This window comes from Onychostruthus taczanowskii, unplaced genomic scaffold, assembly GCF_017590055.1.
Source record: "Onychostruthus taczanowskii isolate IOZ18803 unplaced genomic scaffold, ASM1759005v1 scaffold13, whole genome shotgun sequence".
NCBI classification, from domain to species: Eukaryota; Metazoa; Chordata; class Aves; order Passeriformes; family Passeridae; genus Onychostruthus; species Onychostruthus taczanowskii.
Genome location: NW_024498462.1, coordinates 9059362 through 9078444, shown reverse-complemented (window position 1 = coordinate 9078444; position 19083 = coordinate 9059362). Strand labels below are relative to the sequence as shown.

Sequence of the window (19083 nt, the reverse complement as noted above, 5' to 3'; positions counted from 1 at the left end):
AGACTTTGTAGTGCATTGGAACAAAAGCTGTTTGAAAGAATAACCTACAGTATAATTTTGATCAGTGTTCTAATATTTGTTAAAGAGAATTCTGATTTACAAATAGGTCACCCAGAAATGTGGTCATTTGATGTGAACTACATGGTGTGAATTCATACTTTAGGCCTGCTATTAACATCATTGATATCAGGTCAGCTGTAACTGAGCAGGCCATGGATGGGCAGTAGTGTGCAGTTCTTGGGAAAGTACAGACCCAAACTTCAAAACCAGAGAAAAATCTTTCAAAGCAGAGTATTTAAAAACTGCATTGTGTATTAGGCACTGAGCAGCATTAAATCCAAGGATGTGTTGGGAGAATCCACATGCAGAAGTACAAGAACAAGAAGCACAGCACAAACACAGGTGTGAGCTTGGCTGCCGTGTTCAGAACTGGACTCCACATGAACAGAAGTGCTAATGAAACAAACCAAAATGATTACTTACGAAATGGTTGTGGGTTTTTGTGCTTTTTTTCCCCACATGGATATGTTTAATGGACATAGAACCTCCACTCTTCATTTTTGCCAAGACAGAACAAAGGACTGCTGCTTCAGCTGCTCTCTGGAATCTGGTTTGGTTGGAGAACATGCAATTGTTTCAATATCTTCCCACAGCACTTCTATCACCTTCTCTTAGACAGGGTTACATTTACCAAAAGCTCTACAAAGGTAACAAATGTAGAGTCTGCCTTCACTGTCACAAGCACTTATGAAAAATGCTATTGAGAAGAAAATTTCAAGAGCACTTTAATACACAGAATGAGTGGAATAGATGTGTGGGGTTTATTTTAAAGAGACAGCCTTTATTTAAAGTATTTCGCTTTGTAGATCTTATAAAGTAAACATTACAATACTTCTTTTTTCCCACAAATATATTAAAATTGTTTAAATTTAAAAGGCAATTCCACAGACTGATGGATATTTTTAAAGAAAAAAAAAATCTAACAGATTTAGAAAAAAACCTAACAGAAATAGGCAGCTCAACTAAAACTAGATTTTAAACATTCTGTTTTGTCATTCCATCTTTAAAAAAAAGAAAAGAGAAAAACCACACTTTTCACCCAGACTTCCTTTACAGCAATAAGGCAACTCCAGGAGATTTGGATGAGCCCCTTGGAGATTACAGATACTGTAACTGGCTGCTCCTCATGCTTTATTGCCACCCAAAGGTGCAACTATCCATTAATCACAATCACATCTGTGCATTAAAATATAAAACTTAAATTACAGATTTTAAAAATATTACTAATAGACTTCCCTATCATAAAATGCTTTACATTTACAGTACTTGAACTATTTCAGTTCTGGGCTGATGAGGTTTAAGCAATTTACCACTGCAAGAGTTAGACTCTGGAGCTCACAAACAGCACAACCCAACCAGGGGCAGCGATAGTCGGTAGAGTCATAGTGCAAATCAAAATAAGGAGTGCAGAACTGCACTAAGTGTTTACATTTCTAAAATATAAATGAACAAGACGAGCTCTTATATTGTACATGCAATAAATTACAGTAAGCACATGGCAATGGGGCTGGGGCATTCTACAAGTGTAGCTGGTGTACCAGAGCTGAAGCCTGTGAAAGATAGGACTCAGTAAACAAAACATTTCAAAGCTCTGTTGTCACTGGAACTCTGCTTTCATGCTTTGTACTTCTGCTTCCCCGTCTCGCTGATCACACAGATATGCTGAAACAAAATAAAAGAAAAAGCTCCTGTTAGGAAAGTGACCTAAGAGACCAAGGTTTGACATCAATAACAAGCTTCTGGAAGCAACACAAGTGTGCTGTGCACACTTCAGAAGGAAGAATCTTCTGACACAGTTTATGCAGAAAATCTTAGGCCTTTTTTTGGCCCAAAAATCTCCACGTTGCCTTCTTTTCTCCTAATTGTCCCACCCAGTGTCTGCTGGGTCTGGTGAGACCCAGATGAAGAGTTAATGATAAAAATAACAAAATGTGAACCCTTCTGAACTTCTTCCCAAGTCTCTCTTCTTTACCTCTGAGCAAATGCACTTATTTGTTGCAGACATCTGGTGAGACAAGAAACTTCACACAAACTTCACCACATTATTTCAAAGCTGACAGTTGTGCAGCCTCCACTCTGCATGCAGCAAAATCATTTTTTTAGTTTCATCAGAGCTCCAAACGCTGCCCTGCTGCTCTCAGGCTTTGTTCTCATCACTGGAATATGAGGCATGATTTAAAGAGCAGGGAGAATGATGTAAGGAGATTTCCCTTCCTTCCTCCTCCCCAGTTTTAAATGGAGAAAAACATACGGGAAAAATTACTTACGTTCAAATCTCTGAAGTATTCATTGTAATCTAGGGCGTATCCCACAACAAATTTGTCTGGCACTTCAAACCCAACAACTGAAAAAGACCATAAGTCACCAGAGTGTTAGAAAAAGAACTTCATACAGCTCACTAGATCTTTTTACAGAGACAATATGGAATTTTATAGATACAGATTGTAACTTGTTTCTTCCACACAAGTACCCTCAGATTAATATTTCAGCTATTTTACAATTTTAACTTACTTTTTGATTTATCAACTAAAGGAGATTAAATAGGTGTATTTATTGGTTCCCACACAGCTGCCTGGTGCTAGTCTGCAGGAAATGAATGGAAGCTCTTATATTTCCTGACAGGATAATATTATGGGAATGTAAAATTCCTTGAAAACGTCCTCTGACTTTGCAAATAAGTGCAGAAGTGCCAATCCTTCCTGGCACTTCCTAGATGCCTGATGTGCCAGTGCAGCAGCAGCAGATTTGTGAGCACACAAAGTGCCCCTCCCAGCACTGGACCTGCACTCCAGACAGGGCTGCAGGAAGGGTCAGTTGCAGGTTTCAGAAACCAAAGTGTGGGTTGGCTGCTTTGGGTTTGCTTTTGGCCTTGGTTTGTTGGTGTTTTTTGTGTTTGGTTGTGATTTTATCTCCCAAAAAGACTGTCTAAAAAGAGGACATCAGCCATTCCAGATTGTCTGAACAGCTCTAGCAGGACACTTTGTCAGGTAGGGCTAGTCCACCCTGTCTACACACACTATAAAATGACCAAAAAAATTAAATTATCTAAAATACAAAATTTCCAAACGGCTGTTCCCCCTCATACTAAAATGAAATACTCCTGAGCAGGAAAGCTGTGTCTTTTTTCTCTCCCTGGCTACAATGAGGAAAGCAGGGAGATATAAACTGTGCAATTCAAATAAAAGGCTGTGGGCACTTTTAGAAAAACTAAGGTGATGTTTAGCACTTACTGGGCCTCACAATACAGGGATAAAACAGAGGCCCAGCCATTTCTGCCTTGTTGTCTCCTTCAGAGCTCACATGTCCTGCTCTGACAGGTTGTCTCTGGGGACAGATGGCAGAACAAGTCATCTGCTGCAAGATGCTCCCAGCTAAGCCTATAATGAGATCCCAGGAATGAGGGGTGTCCTTGAATGAGGGGAGCACCTCAGTGAAGCCTCGAGGTATGAAAAGCTTCACTTACAGAGCATTGTACAACCTTGGAAAGGAGGAGGAAGAGGATGTGATTCTGCTGCTCAATTCTCTTCACTTCCATAATGAATGGAACAGGAATTTAGCCTCTGGAACACGGTTAAAACACACAGCCCTGCCCAAAGCAGGAGGAGCTGTCACTCCCACCACTGCCTGCTGTGGATGCTGTTCCTTCACTAACAGTCTTGGGACAGACAGGAGGGGACAAGAAGGGAGTAATTCAGATGCCCAGACAAAACCAGTGCCAATTTAGACATTTTAACACTTTTATCAGACCTGCTACCCCATGTGGTCCTCCCACATTCTTGGGGACAGCCAAAAGGCAGGAGGTAGCTAGGCTAAGGCACACAAATCACTCCCAAAAGTGTCAAAAGGTGAATCCAGCAGATTCCACTGACTGAAGCACCTGACTACATGCAAGTTGAGAGAATTTGCACATGACAAGGTATAACCTAAAATATCAAAGTTTGATTTTCAATAAAATGAAAAGTTGCAAATGTTACAAATCCTGATTAACTGTCTCAAAATATATTCCAAATATCTAAATTATCTAAATAAGAGCAAACTTTATAAAAAATAATTAGTGAAAACCTGTTTGGAACATCCTTGGAATTTGAGCAAAAGGTACACAATACAGAGACATACTTTTAATAATGAAAAGTGGTTGTCAAAAATCACTTACAGTCCGGCCGGTATCCCACACTTCGAGGAGTTCTTTTCACCAACAAACTGTGAAATAAAATTAATGTACAACTGAAACAGGGAAAAGCACCATGTACAAATATATGAGACTGTTTTGATGACAGAGAAGCTGAGTTAAGCCTAAGTGTGCATAACTGACAGCATAATTACACATATTTTAAACCATTACTTTACTTGCAGGTACAAAAGATCATAATGACAAAATCAAAAGCTCCTAGAATCATGAATGGTTCACAGCCTAAAGGCTGACTAACAGGTCTGCAAGGAAAAGGCTGGGAGACACTGATCTGGATGGATTTTCACTGTGAGAAGTCACTTAGTGGGATTTTATCTATGTTAGGAACTTCAGGTGCAATTTACCTACCCTTGTAGGTAAAGAGGCAGCAATCTGGGATGTGGCCCAAGAAAAAAAAGCCCAATGAAGGCATAAGTTTTATGAAGGAAAAGTTTAGCTGCTTGAATGTGACCTCAACTGCAGTTGCACAACTTGTCCTTAACTGCTTTTCACTGGAAGTACTAATTACCCCCCATAAAGAAAATGTAATTGATTCTGATGATCAGAATGAATGGTCAGAAGGGTAAAAAGCATGGAGATACAGAGCTGGGGGTACTGTGGTAGAGAGAAATGCTGTGCTAACTTTGATTGATTTGTTCATTATTCAGCAGAGCACTTCTACCTCTTATAAGACAATCCCACAGGCCTGACACTTGTCTGTCTGAGAAACAGAGACTTAGGGAGGAAAAGAAAGGTGGTAGATGGCTGAATGCAAACAGGACCAGCATAACTCTGTACACTAAGCACAGAGCCCTTCCCTCCTGGATCATCCCTGAAGATGTGGCTTCATTTGCCACAGTCACAGTTTTGATTTTTGTTTCTGAAACTTCTAACTGGGAGACTTAATTTTTGAGAATTGGTGTAGAATTTGATCAAAGAAACCCCAAAATAGTGCTGGCATTAGTTCACATCTCCCTACTACAACTACTTAATTGTCTGGAGAAAAATAAATAGAAATCTAAAAAAAACCCCAAACCAAACCAAAGAAAAAAACCTCAAAAATCCCAACCCAATCAACAACAAAACAACAACAAAAAAATTATCAAAGAAGAAAAGATATATAAGAGAGAGAAGTCAAGCAACTTAGAAAATAAGACTATCTAGAATGATCATGTTTCCCTAGTGAGGTCTTTCCCTGGGCAGACCCAAATTACTGCAACAGGTTTAAAATACAGGAAATTGGTCTTTGCACTATATTATGTTTTGATATGTTATATTGTATTATGTTACATTATGTTCTATTACATTGTTATTTATATTATATTATATTATATTATATTATATTATATTATATTATATTATATTATGTAATATTACGTTATATGATATGATATGATATATGATATGATATGATATTATATTATATTATATATATATTTTTTTTTTACACTGTAGTGTTACAACTTTTCAGTGACACATTTTTAAAAACTGGCCAGGGAGAAATCCACAATGGCCTCACCTTCAGCAGGTCACCTCCAGATTATCAGCAAGAAGAGCTGTTCTGGTAAGTCTAACAACTGCTTTGACATTGTTATGGCAACACAAGTGATTAGATATTACACCCAGCTCTGCTTTATCTCTAATCCCCAGCAATCATTATGCTTTTATTAAAAAACACACAACCACAGCATAGCAGCGCAACAGATGCAATTTAAAAAGAAGTAGGAAGAATGTTGATATTGGTTAATAATACAATATCATCCTCAATATTTCTTGTTGGTTGCAAGTTATTTAATGATGAAATGTTTTGAAACAAATTGATTAAAGGTGTAACTAAGCAGAAAAGCCTGGAAGAGCACATGGCTGGGGGACTCTCACAGAACGACCTCTAAAGCTCAGCTGCACTATGGACCCTACACACTCACTCATGTTAGTGTGCAAACTAATTAAATTCCACAATTAAAGAAGGAAAAATAGAAAACCTCCATTGCACAGGTACACCACTGCAGCATAGTGAAGTTGCAGACAGTGCCAGCAGAAACAAACATCTTTGGAGAGACACTGCATACAGGTAAGTGACAACTACTAATTTTTCTTATTCCCCTTTCTAATTAAAGTCTACATTTATGAATTAAATTTGTGCTGAAAATACCTTTATTAACTTGAGAAGGTATTTCTTTTAAGACCAAAAGATTTCAACTGTTCTAGATACTTCTATACTTGGACTTCAGTGGTAAAAGCCCACAAACCACATCATAATATGATAGGCAAGAGGTGTTCCAGGCATGCACAAGTCATGCCCTTCTGAAGCACAGGAAATCTTCCTGCAATAAGACTGGAAAGAACAGTGTTTCCAATATCCTTAGCATATATATATGTTTACAGTATGCAAAAGTGCTTTAGGTGTTTAAACAAGTAGTGACTTCAACAGATCACATCACACATGACTCCTGCAGAAAAGTTCCCTCTTGTTTCTCTTCCATGGAAGTGTGTTCTATGTTTTGTTTTACTTGTTGGTTTGGCTTTTTTTTTAACCTTCTTAAGGTAAAAACCAGCACAAATAATCATCAAACATTTACCTGGCTACTTTCACCATCTTTGGATTGTACTGTTTAAGTAGAGACAGCAACGTTTTCATTGTTTTACCAGTATCAATTATATCCTGAAAATAAAAACACTCATGTAAAACAGAGTATTAAACATGTCAGAGCAGCACTTTCAACTTTCTACCACTGAAATTACTCATCCACAGCAGCATGAAAATATGGCAGACTACAGCCTGTAAAAATGATCACAACCAAATCCAGGTGGCAGGAAACACAGTGCTGGGCTTACACAACCACACTGGTAAAGTGATCACACACATTAACCAGAGTGCTTAATTGTGGATAACCATGGCTTTGGAAGCAGTTGCTGAACAAGCAGTTACTGCAATGACCTGCTTGGCTCCTTTTGGATATTTTATGGCTTGTGCTCCTTGCAGCAACGAGATAATGTTTAATTTGAGTATGATAAGAGTAATGTTAGTCTTGCTGTTGAGCTCAGTTACAGAGTATTCAACGGGAAGAAAAGCAAGAAGGGAAAACAGGCAGAACAACTCATTACTGCAGTTAAAAGCAAAGGAGTACAATTTACTTTACAGAGCCAAGAAATACCTGAAGAAATTGCACAGTGAAGTCTGAGTGCAGTTCTGAAGTCTAAAACACACTTAAGTAAATGTTGACACAGCATTTTAATCCCATTCACTGCACATATAAACAGAAAATAAAAAGAGAATATATGGCTGGAAACTGAAGCATCAGAAATGGCCCCCTCATTTGCACTAAACAATCACACCATCTTTAAGAGGGACAGTCCTTGCCCTGGCCTAAAATCAAATCTATTTGAAGTGAAGGAGGTAGACAGCAAAGAAGCAGCAATATCCTGGTTTCAGCTGATTTTCCCATGACTCCTAATTAAAATAAAAATCAAACAACAAACTCAACAGAGCACCTGTCAGCATTACCATTAACACTCAATACTTCTAATCATTAAACTCCAGAGAAGTGGAAGATGTACAGGTATATAGATAAAAATCAAAGTTGGTAAATAAACAGCTACTTCCATGCTCTAAGAGAAAAGCAGAACCTATTACTGATTTTCTGTTGTGTGATGAGCTGTTTATTGGAGATGAATTTACATTTTGTACAGAATTTTTTGGACATTAAAGTAATGCAGTAAAGCCTAGCACTCAAGACATTAAATTTACAATAGATGTGCATTTTACAATTTGACAGTTAAAATGGTGATCAGTAAGTGTTCATATCTGACTGTGTAAGACGAGTCACTGGACAGATGATTCACTAAGCAAATAAAAAACTAACCTAATCTGGGGATTACAGTCATCTGAAATGGAGCAGATACATAATTAAACACATCTGTCAATCTGAAGCAAAATATACTTCAAAGGACACACTGATCACACAATGACTGCTGTGTACATACTATTTTGGTAGCAGTTTTGGAACTGCATGTGCTTCCTGTGGAATAATATAACCTTCTCAAATTAGGAAAATAATACATAGAAACACATTTTATGGGAGGAAACATCCTTTCCTTTGGCTGATGCATCAGTTGCCATAGTTGTTTCTTTGCTTACAAACATGCCATTTCTATATTTGGAGCCTTAACACATTATTAGATTGCACATCTGCTTTTCCTGTCTACTGCTGCTGCTTCCCCATCCTGAAACTGTCAACTGTACTCAAGGAAAGTGACACTGGCTGCACATTAGCAATGGTGTTCAACAAGACAGAGGTATGAAAGCAAGAACTAAGCAACAACACCTACCAGGCAATCAAACTGAGCTGTACTGAACCTGGTATCACCCAGAGAACCAGGACAAGACAGAGGAATGGGAATTCAGCAATTGCAAAATGCCAATTAAGAATTAGCATTCTCTATGTCACTATTCTCTAAATAAACTACACACAGGGACACTGGGCTTAGATCTGTTTTCTTGCCTCTGAAGTTTAGTTTCCTAACTTGCTGGGATGAACCCAGAACAATAACATGCTTAGTATCACTTTTTTTTCAGGCTACTTTTTCAAACAAACAAAAAAAAAAGAAAAAAAATTAGACATTTTAGAATTGACAAAATCTCAGAAAACTGAAAGAAAATACAAACCATTTTAGATGAATGTTTTCCTGGTTAAATATAGCAATTGAATGCAATCTGAGAATTCAAAACACAGCTTAGCTCAAATTCAGAGACCACTTGCAAAATTCAGGCCTGAAAACAGAAGCTGGAAATCTTGAAACCAGAAACTGTAGGTTTTCTGGCTTAGGAATAAGATCTATTAGAACTCTTTTACCTGTCACACATTAGAACTTCCAAGTGAAACATAATACTTACTTCTACGATCAAAACATTCTGTAGGAAGAAAAAGAAAAACAAATCCATTAGTATCTAGACAACATACAATTTCTTATTTTCATAACTCATTTTCAGTACACTTAAATATTTGCACCACCATTTATGTATGTTTACATGTGTAACAGCAACTGCTTTGTAGTTTAACATTTCTGATGTTCTAAAAGCAATTAGCTGAGATTCTTCTCAACAGCTGATGCTAAGTACAGTCTTTGAATTATTCACACTTTGAAAATTCTAGACATATGTGAAAGAGATCAAAACAGAGTCTATACAATTTCCATTCTTCTAGAGAAGTGCCCTACTGCAAAGACGTGTACAATTCTGTCATATCTACATCCTTTACATTGAAACACGTCTTGAAAATCACCTCTGTGTGAGGACAAGGGGAAAGTGATGTGTTCTGACAGAGCAGGAGCAGTGGTGCTTTAACCCCTGACATCTGGCTCAATAATCTCCATAGAATCACTGGAGAAAAGCAGATTCCTAATTTACATTCTCCTATTTCCTCCTCTTGTCACTGCCTATCATGAGGACCTGTGTTCCTGACGTGGGCTGCACCTTACACATCTCAACAGTATGAATTCCACCACTCCTTCAGAGGAACAAACACACACAAAGCTGTACCCACCTTTCCAGTCAGGGTTGAGAGGTCATCTCCCCCAATGACTTTGATATCTCCAGTTGACTGATCATTCTAAGAAAGAGGAGGATGAACATTTGCATGACAAGAATTAAACTGATGTTCTTCTTGCAGTAAATGTCAAAACTGTGAAGTACACAACTGGTAAATGTTAAAGCTTTCAGAAGCATGGCAACAACAGCATCTCTATGAACACAGAAATTACAAGTGGTCAACTTTAAAGACAGTATTTCAGATAAAAGACTGTTTGACAAGAGATTTGCATCAACACATAATCTGTGACCATTATATACACATATGTATCTAAAAAGCAAGGACTTAGTATGCATTCTTTACAGATATAGAAACAGGACAAAAACACTTCTGGTTTCCAAGCTACAGGATGCTGTATAGCTAGTAATTTACATTTCAAACTTTATTGCTTTGGAAAGTCTTACTCTGAATAAGAATAGGCAATCATAACACGAATAGCAAGCAAACAAGGCACTGATTGCTATTTAGGACAATAAGCTACAAAAATAGCCAGAAAAGCTTATGCTTAGCTTACAGCCAATATTGGTAACAAATCAAATTACTTCTTATACAATTGAACAGCAACACAGGTACACCATCACTACACTGCATTTTGTTTCAGTAAATCTAAACTATGCTAAAAACACTCAGCTGACTTTAAACCTCGACAGTGTCTCAGTTCATATTAGATGTTATATGCAGGTGCTAAGTTCCTGAGCAATGAAAGGGTGAAAAAACAGTTAAAGATTTCTGACATTGGTTATAACCAGATTTCCACTGGCAAGAACTTTGTTTAATCATTAAGCAATGTTTTAGTTATCTTCAGGAGCCTTATTTCCGAGTTCAGTACTGGTAAGACTTTAATGCTTCATGGTTTAACACATAAGAGTTTTACTATTTAGATCTGTTTTCACTGCCTCCCTGTTGTCACTGCTGGAAAACAATAATGGTTTACAAGACTGTAACTCCTGACTCAAGTGACTCCAAGATCACCTTTTAAAGTGGCATTTTAAGTTCCTTACAGTATCTGCTGTAAGGTTTGGTTAGCAGAGACCTTTCAGAAAACTGCTGTGACCAGCCTCAACAGAGTTTACCACATACTCCACTGAAAACCCCTATTTTCACCCGTGACAGTGCAACACATCCACTGACTTTTGGCTGCCCTTCATGATGATACAAGCTACATTTGCTCATTTCCAGGCTTAAATGCAGGAGACTGGTGAAAAGCCATTCTTCTTGTAACACAAACAAAATAAACTGTTTGTCAAGAATACTGAGAACTGGATCTGATCACAAACACTATCTTAACATTTCTTAACAGCTTGCCAGATCCTTAAAATTCATCTGTAAGGACTTGGAAAACTGGAGTTAAAAGTAAAGTTTAATCACAGCTTGATCATGTCAGTTTTCTTATACAATTATTTTGGGTGCAGTACAGTATGAATTTTGCATTGCAACACAAAAAGAACACCCATATGCTTGTAAATATTAAATGATCAGTTTGAAACAAGAATAGAACCTCAATTACATCAATTACAGAACCATTACAAAAGTTCATTCTGCTTCATTTATATGACCAGGATATTTTTAACATCTTTTATCCAGTCTGTAAAGGCAGGCAGCATGATCCAGTAATCACATCCAGAAACAGCAAGAGAGCTGAAAGCTGCACTTCCAACTGTCCATTACAGTTTGTGATGATTTTCACACCACTGAACACAGATCCCTTCCTGTAGCAAAGCACAGATCAAAAGTACAGAGCAGATTTAGCACTCTGACACTATTACTGATGGAAAACCCAGTCAAGCTCTTACATACATGTCCATGATAGGATAATCTTATCCAGTCTATCAAATTATGCAACCTAAAGGACCTAAATTTGGATATTAATAACCACCTAAGAGAATCTACAGAAAAGAAATGCTTGTAGCAGAGGCATAACATAGCAGCTCCTCACTCATCCAGAACAAGAAAACATTCTTTTATAGAGCTGGCTGACAAAATCAAAAACCCCCAAGCCACCACCTCAAGGAAAATGTCTGGCTTCAACAGCTTTCTGTCCACTTTTCTCTGTTTTTCTCCTCATCCACTTGTTTCTATAGTAAAAACAGGATTGTAATCTCCATGAAACTTACTTTGCTGCTCACTCCCCTATTAATATCAAGGCACTGTAGTTCTGAGGGGGAATAAACAAAAACAGCTGTAGTAAAGAAATTAACCAAAACACACCTAGGACACCAGTTAAAAGTCAGCCTTGCTTTTTAGCAGAGACTTTTGCAGGTGTTTCAAACTATTTCCCCAGTATTTTTTTCTGAGTTAGAAAGTAGGGAGCATGAAGGGTGTAGTCTTTGTACTGATTCTTTAAACAAGGTAATCAAGTTATTGGAAGCGTTCCTAAGTGGAGAAAGCAGAAGATACACAATTTCCACTCCAAGAAAAAACAGGTGGAAGTCATAATTTCCTATTCTTTAACCTACTATTCTGTAATAGAGACATTCTTTTCTGCAGATTTTACAGGCAGAATATATGGCTGTGTGGGGCTTTGGGGTGAAGTGGACTTGAGGCAGGAGCCTCCCCTTTTGGGAGGCACAGCAGGAAAGAGGCTCAGACTCTCCCTCACTGATTTGAAGACAGTGCACAAAGTGCCTTGTCAGATACAACCAAAGGCTGGCAGGAGCCCTCCTGCCCAGCCCTGCACTCTCATTAAAGCACATAACTGAATTAGTGCCTCGTGCTCTGCAAACCTGAGTGTGGTCTCCAGGTAACCCCTGCACAGCAGCTGTGTGTGAGCCTCGGGCAGCCAGGGCTGCCTGTCCTGCAGAAGGACTGCACCAAAGCCCCAGCAGCTCTTGGCTTTGTCATGACACTTTAATGGAGAGCTTGAGAGGAATCATGGATTTATCAAGTTCTGCAACAGTCCAGACTAAGTCTGTAAATAATTCCATCTTAGGTTTCACAGTTTAATGAAACATGAGATTGATTTTTTCAATTCAGTTATCTGTATTTTTCTGCTGGAATAGGGAGTGGTCTATAGCTGTGAGAAGTAACTGACTTCAATGCAAAGCTGCTGATACAGAACAAACAGCATAACATTGTGAAACAATGTATTCAAACACTCTAAACTGAAACAAAAAAAAGTCATTATTTCCATCTTATAGATGGTCTTAGGGGAAAAATAATAAGTTTCAGAAATCCCAAAACATGAGACTTGGCTGTCAGTAAGCTGGAAATCGTACTGTGCTGACAAACACCTGCTGCTTCCCCTGACCTGCACAACACAGCCCTATGCTTCCTTCTGTAAAACCTAAAAGTTACAGAATGTTCTGCTTCCCTACAAAGTTGAATATTTGTGTTCAGAATCAAAAGAAATTCTTTCCCTAAAAATCTAAACTCAAGGCAACCTATGCCTTGTCTTGAAAATGTAATGCCATTTTCAGAGGCTATTAATCACAAATCTAGGTTTATGTATCTAGTGTTTCCTCATAATCAAATACAACTGATTTTGTTCATTGTTTGGTTCATCAGAACAAAAATGAGACAGGGAACAATTTCTGCAGCTTTCAAATCATCCTGTTCAAGAATGATGTCTGGGCCATATAAAAACTCTCAGAATTAAATTTTTGTAATTACAGCTGCAGGAGAATTCTCTGTATTGGTCTAGAGCCACAGCTTTAGAGATGGGATAGAGGGCAGAGAGAAATTGCTGAACTAGTAAAGGACATATAAAGGGTCTCTCTCCTCAGATTTCACTGGGGTGAGGAGATATCAAGATCTAAAAGAAAACACATTATATAATCAGGTAGAGAAAGAGTAAATTAGCTTGTGACTCTTAATTCCCTTAATTATTTGTTTAATATTAGCATATTAGGGCAGTAACAATATTAAACCACCTCTGTTAATAATCTGTAGTCAACTTAGCTAAAAATTGCACAGTACTGCATAGATACTTACACAATAACTCTTCAATCTAATGAAGTCGACTGTCATGGGGATTGATTTGTCACTGTTTCTGTTCAGGGCTTTGATGTAGTCTAATAAATCAGCAAAAAATTTATAGCCACCCTTGAGTACACAGAGTGCCACAATGTGGTGTCCTCCCATGCCCTTCATAATTTCTCGTGCCAGTCTCTCCGTCCTAAACAAAACCAAGGAAGAGTGAGCTGTCATAACATTTCACTTGTCCATCGCAGCAGAAATGTTTGATATTCCTAGCAGCAGCAAACACACAGAGCAAACCTGGAAACACGTTTTGCTTGGACATATTTGCCCAACACTTCGGTCACTTTTACACCTTACTGCTCAACAAAGTTTTGCTTTTCAAGGTTAATCCAACAGCAGCGCTGCCAAACGCGCTTGTTTTCCTAGGTCACAGGCAGCCAAAGCAAACCTGAACCCCCTGAAACTGTTTCAGTGTCAGGTAAGAGACATGAAGGTGTGTTTTCTCCTTGCAAAGACAGGTTCTGCTCCCATGCAAAGAGCAATGTAAGCAAACACAACCCCAAAGGCAGCGGCCCTCACCAGCTGACGAGCAAGAAAACTCTCAAATTGTAAACTGAAGAGCTGATGTTAATTTGCCAAATCAGAATGCCAGAAATTTGTCCTGAAAGCAGAATACAATACCAGCAAGGCAGAGCAAGAGAACGCTGCCCTGTTTTTCTGCAATAATTGTTTCTAAATTTATTTTGCCATTTATTTTAGAAAGCATGGTCTGCATTTATTGTGTGCCAGCTGACAGCAGGTTTCTCAGAGAAAGCCAACCATTATAAACTTTACGTCAATTCCTTAATGATGTGTACTTTGTCCAATTTTTTTCCTCTATATGGACTTCCAGTGTAAAGTTTTAACATTTAAAAAGAATTTTTTATAGGGATGTTCATTGTGTCTAGTCAAACAGAACCATGGAAAATCTAAATGCATTCCTAGCCACAAGATACCCTGGAAGACCCATCCAGCACCACTCATAAAAGGCTTAAATTCACTGAATTTGTTGTTCAATTTCACCAAAAAAATTAGCAACTTTCAACCACAAAGTAAAATGAAAATATCTTGTAGGCTTGTGAACACATTTCTGATCACACAAGATAAAACTTGCATAGCACATCACAGATTTCAGAAACCACAGAAGTGACAGATTGATATTTGCAGAGGATATTGTCTTTCTCAGAAGGCAGGAGAAAGCTGGACATTATTTTTCCACCATATCAACATGAGAGAGTCTAAAATTATGTGATGAACAGTCTACCTTTATTAATATCTTATGGAAGTTCAAGAGCCTATATTTTCAGACTGAACTGACACAACAAAACGTCTTCTAGTTAGAGTTTAAGAAGGTAAAACATCAAAGAAACGTTGGAAAGAAAGTCTAAGTTGCTACATACAACAAAATTCTGCTTGAGAATTATGACTAATTTTCAAAGAATAGCATGACTGCAAATGTACAAACTCCCTGAAGCAAAAACAAAAAGAAGAGATTAATTGTCCATTCGAGTCTCTAATTAAATGTCATCTATTTAGACAGTCTACAAGCAGCAAAATTATCACTGGAAGATGTTTACTACAGTTTCATGGAATCAATGTACTGTGTGAAGTCAAACAAACCTGTCCATGATGAGCCCATGAGGAATATAGACTTTTTCCAAATCATCTGCATAATGTTTAGGTATGCAGAACAAATCCAGGTCATAACCTTGTTCATCATCGCCAATCTGAAAAGGAAACAAGGTGAGATTTCTACAAAGCCTTAGAGAAAGTCTGTACTGAGAAACTTCAGTACAGTACTTCCCTTGCTTTATTCAGTAAAAACCATCAAACCCATGAGTAAAACCTATCAAACCCACAACGCTCATCAGAACCACCTTACTTTCCCCCTCTCTAAAAACACAGTCACACTGAACACAGAGTAAAGCGTAATCTAAGAGTTCACAAGAGTTACTTGAAGTTCTGTGAGATGTTACACAATGCAATGTGTGAAAGTCCTACAACGTTCTTCTCCAGTGAAGAGCAGGAAACTGAAGTTACTACACCTCAGTGAAACTCTATATTCCATTACAAAAATAATCAAGCTTTTTAACCCCTTTGATTTTCCTAGTGTAATGCAAAACCTGCATCTGCAATTAAGCAAGCAGAGGTTCTGACATGGACACCTTCCAAATCTCCACAACACTCGATCACAACAAAACACACGAGCCAGTTTGCAGGACAAGAAGAGAGCTACGTGAGCGTGACAAGTTATGCTGCTGTGAACCAACTCTGCTCCGACCACCGTTTGCAAAATGGAGAGGTTCAAGATTATTCAGAATCTGAAATTAAAGCTTTCAGCAACCTGTTCCACATGGGCAAACTCCCTGTATGAAACAGCCTGCAACACTGGCAAGTGCATATTAATTAGGACAAGGGATTAACAAACATACATAACGATACCGAACACTGCTGAGGTTCAGGGCACACCGTTACATCAAACAGAGCCTTCCTTGAATCCTAACCCTGCTGCAGCTTGAAAATGATGTCGTTTTTTAATTACTTCCCTCTCTGGTTATGTAGCTGAACACTACCATGTGAAAAAGAATTTCAGAGGGAAAACAGAAGGTTAGTGCTAACAATTCACCAGGGCAGGCATTTTAAGTATCCAATTCGGTTACTAGTACCCTTGCAGGACGCAAATCCTATTTCAGTGCCTGTGGAAACACTTACATGGCCAGTGGTTCAACAACTGTTTACACAGGGTTTTTGTTGATTAATCTTTAATGAGTATTTAATCTCGGGAATTTCATTATTATTTCACCCTCCCATCCAAAACTGTGTGAGCCACACACACAGAGCTCGAGCTCATGGTCCCCTGCAGTCCTCAGGGACTTATTTTAAGAAACAAGGCAGGTCCCTCCCAAAACTCATGGGGTTTTTCTCTGGTCAGACCCATGGTTATATCCAGCGTGTCTACTAAACCTTCCCTTCTGCATCTGGCAGGGAATGGGCCCTTCCTACAGGTTTTATCAGGTTTTTAATGGACTGCAGGGATTTACAGTCGCGACCTCGCGGCCGTCACAGCTCAGGTCCATCAGACACCGCACGCACTTCATCAGCACTGGCACTTGCTTTAAAACTATAAATAAAAATGAGCATTAAGAGCCTTAGCTGATGCGGCAATTATAAAAAAATATCAAGGATGCTGCTCCTGCAGAACCAGACCCAGCTCACACACGTGGGGCTCTCCCGACCAGAGCCTCCCGCACGCCGGGAACAGCAACAGGAATAGGAAGTTGTGCCGCGCTGGGGGAAGTTCTTCCACCTTGGCTCCCGAGGCGCCAACGCCGGCTTTGCCCGCCGCCCTCGGGCTCGGGATCCCACGGATGCCACCCCGAGGGACCCGCGGCCGCTCCGGGAAGGGACGCGCCCGGCCGGAGGCAGGGAGGGCAGGGTCGGACACCCCGGGCCCGGCGCCGGGAGGCCGGGGCTGCCCTCAAGGTGACTCCGCGGGGCGGCGGCTCCCGGCGCCGAGGGACGCGACACGCCACGACACGCCACACGATACGCCACGCCACGCCACCCCTCGCGTTCCCTCACAGATCACCGTATTCCGGGGGGCAGGCGGGGGACAGCGGCCCCGGCGCTCAGCATCCCCCGTCCCGCGGGCGGCAGCCCCCGCACTCACCACGATGCAGGGGCTGGGGGTCGCCATGGAGCGCGGCCCGGCCGGCGGCGGCTGCGGGCGGCTCGGAGCGGCGGGAGCGGGCGCTGGGAGCGACAGGAGCGGCGGCGGCAGCGGGCTGTGGGAGCAGGAGGCGCCGCGCCCGCTGCGGCCCCGGCGCCGCCTCCGCGCCCTCCGCGCTCCCCGCCCTCAACATGGCCGCTCTCTGCACGCCGTGCGGCGGCTTGGGGAGAGGGGACGCATCTCCGGAGCTGTGCCCGCGGTGGGGCTGTCCCCACCCCAGCAGGGTGCAGGTGGCCCCGCGCTGTCCGCGTCCCCACTCCTTGTCTTGAGAGTTGAACCTCGCCTCGCACAGCCCGCTGTGCGTTCCCCGTCCCCTCAGGATGACATGGGAAGGTGACAGTGCTGTGTCCAGTTCTGGGCCCCTCAGTTCAGGAAGGACATGGAGGTGCTGGAACGAGTCCAGAGAAGGACAACAGAAGCACCTGGAGCACTGATGGGAGCCCTCGAGGGAGCTGGGGCTGTTTGCCCGGAGAAAAGGACGCTTAGGGAGGACCTTGCTGCTCTGTACAACTCCCCACAGGAGGCTGTAGCCAGGCGGGGGTCGGGCTCTTCTCACGGAGAACCACAACAGGACAAGGGGACAAGATCTTAGCTGTGCCAGGGGAGGTTTAGGTTGGGCATTAGAAATAATTTCTTCACAGAAAGGGTGATTAGACATTGGAACAGGCAGTCCGGGGAGGTGGTGGAGTCACGGTCCCTGGAGGTGTTTAAGACTGAACGTGGCACTCGGTGCCATGGTCTGGGTGACCAAGTGGTGCTGGGCCATCGGTTGGACTCGATGATCTCGGAGTTTTTTTTCCAACCTAACTGATTCTGTGCTGCTGTGATTCCTGATATCCAGGGGGAACAGGGTTCTGGAATGCTGTCATTCCAAAACCAGGCACAGGGATGCACATCCATCAGGTGTTGACGTACATGGAGGGGCTCCACAGACAGAGGTAAAATAATAAAAAAGCATGGATCGTTCCAGTGGTCTCAAATGAGAGGAAGAAAAAAAAGTGTCCTTATTGCCTGTAGGAAAAATTATCCTTAGTGGACAATAAGGACAATTAAGGACAATACAACAGTGCAAATGAATGTTCGTGATTTCTTATATTATGTAGCAGCTAAAGACTTTCCCCCTCTTTCTCTAAGGGGTGGAAACCAGGTTTTATTTTATGGTGCATAACATCCTGGTGTCAAGAAAAGGATAATGATTCTTAAAAATAACTTTACTCATAAAGAACTGTAGCAATTGCCCTCTGATACACATCTAGCATTATTACTGTTGGCTCAGAAAACACAATAAAATCAAATAAGGTGTTCCTTTGTATGAAACAACCAATTTAAGCAAATTTTAACTAAGCAAATGGGCACAATCCCTTGTGGGTGCTGTATTGTTACAGTCTGGGCGGGTTAACTGGAGTGGGTGGAAGGAGCCTTTATCGAGTTGTCTGGAGCAGCAGAATGAAACATGCCCTGCAGCTAAGGGATATCAGGAACGTGTCATAGCTGGACTGTTTCCAGAAGGCCAGGAAGAACAGCTGCCCTGTCAACTTCAGGGAGAGCCTGACATTAGTGGGCAGTGGGCAGTGCCTATG

General features: G+C 40.7%; 1 protein-coding gene across 1 annotated transcript; it reads right to left on the bottom strand.

The window, feature by feature from the left end:
• Positions 1 to 55: 55 nt before the first annotated feature.
• Positions 56 to 17611, bottom strand: HPRT1 (hypoxanthine phosphoribosyltransferase 1). Its single transcript, XM_041396620.1, has 9 exons — positions 17444 to 17611; positions 15394 to 15500; positions 13747 to 13930; positions 9772 to 9837; positions 9123 to 9140; positions 6808 to 6890; positions 4214 to 4260; positions 2328 to 2404; positions 56 to 1722 (listed from the first exon to the last, which is right to left on the bottom strand). Exons 1-9 carry the CDS (start codon positions 17468 to 17470, stop codon positions 1675 to 1677), a joined length of 657 nt encoding a protein of 218 aa, XP_041252554.1. The 5' UTR covers positions 17471 to 17611; the 3' UTR covers positions 56 to 1674.
• Positions 17612 to 19083: the final 1472 nt, after the last annotated feature.

Coding starts and splice junctions, on each gene's coding strand:
- HPRT1 (XM_041396620.1), bottom strand. CDS start 17,470: ATGGCGACCCCCAGCCCCTGCATCGTG. Junction 13,931..15,393: donor CATGGGCTCATCATGGACAG/GTTTGTTTGACT, acceptor GGTTTTGTTTAG/GACGGAGAGACTGGCACGAG. Junction 2,405..4,213: donor TGTGGGATACCGGCCGGACT/GTAAGTGATTTT, acceptor GGTCTTTTTCAG/TTGTTGGGTTTGAAGTGCCA.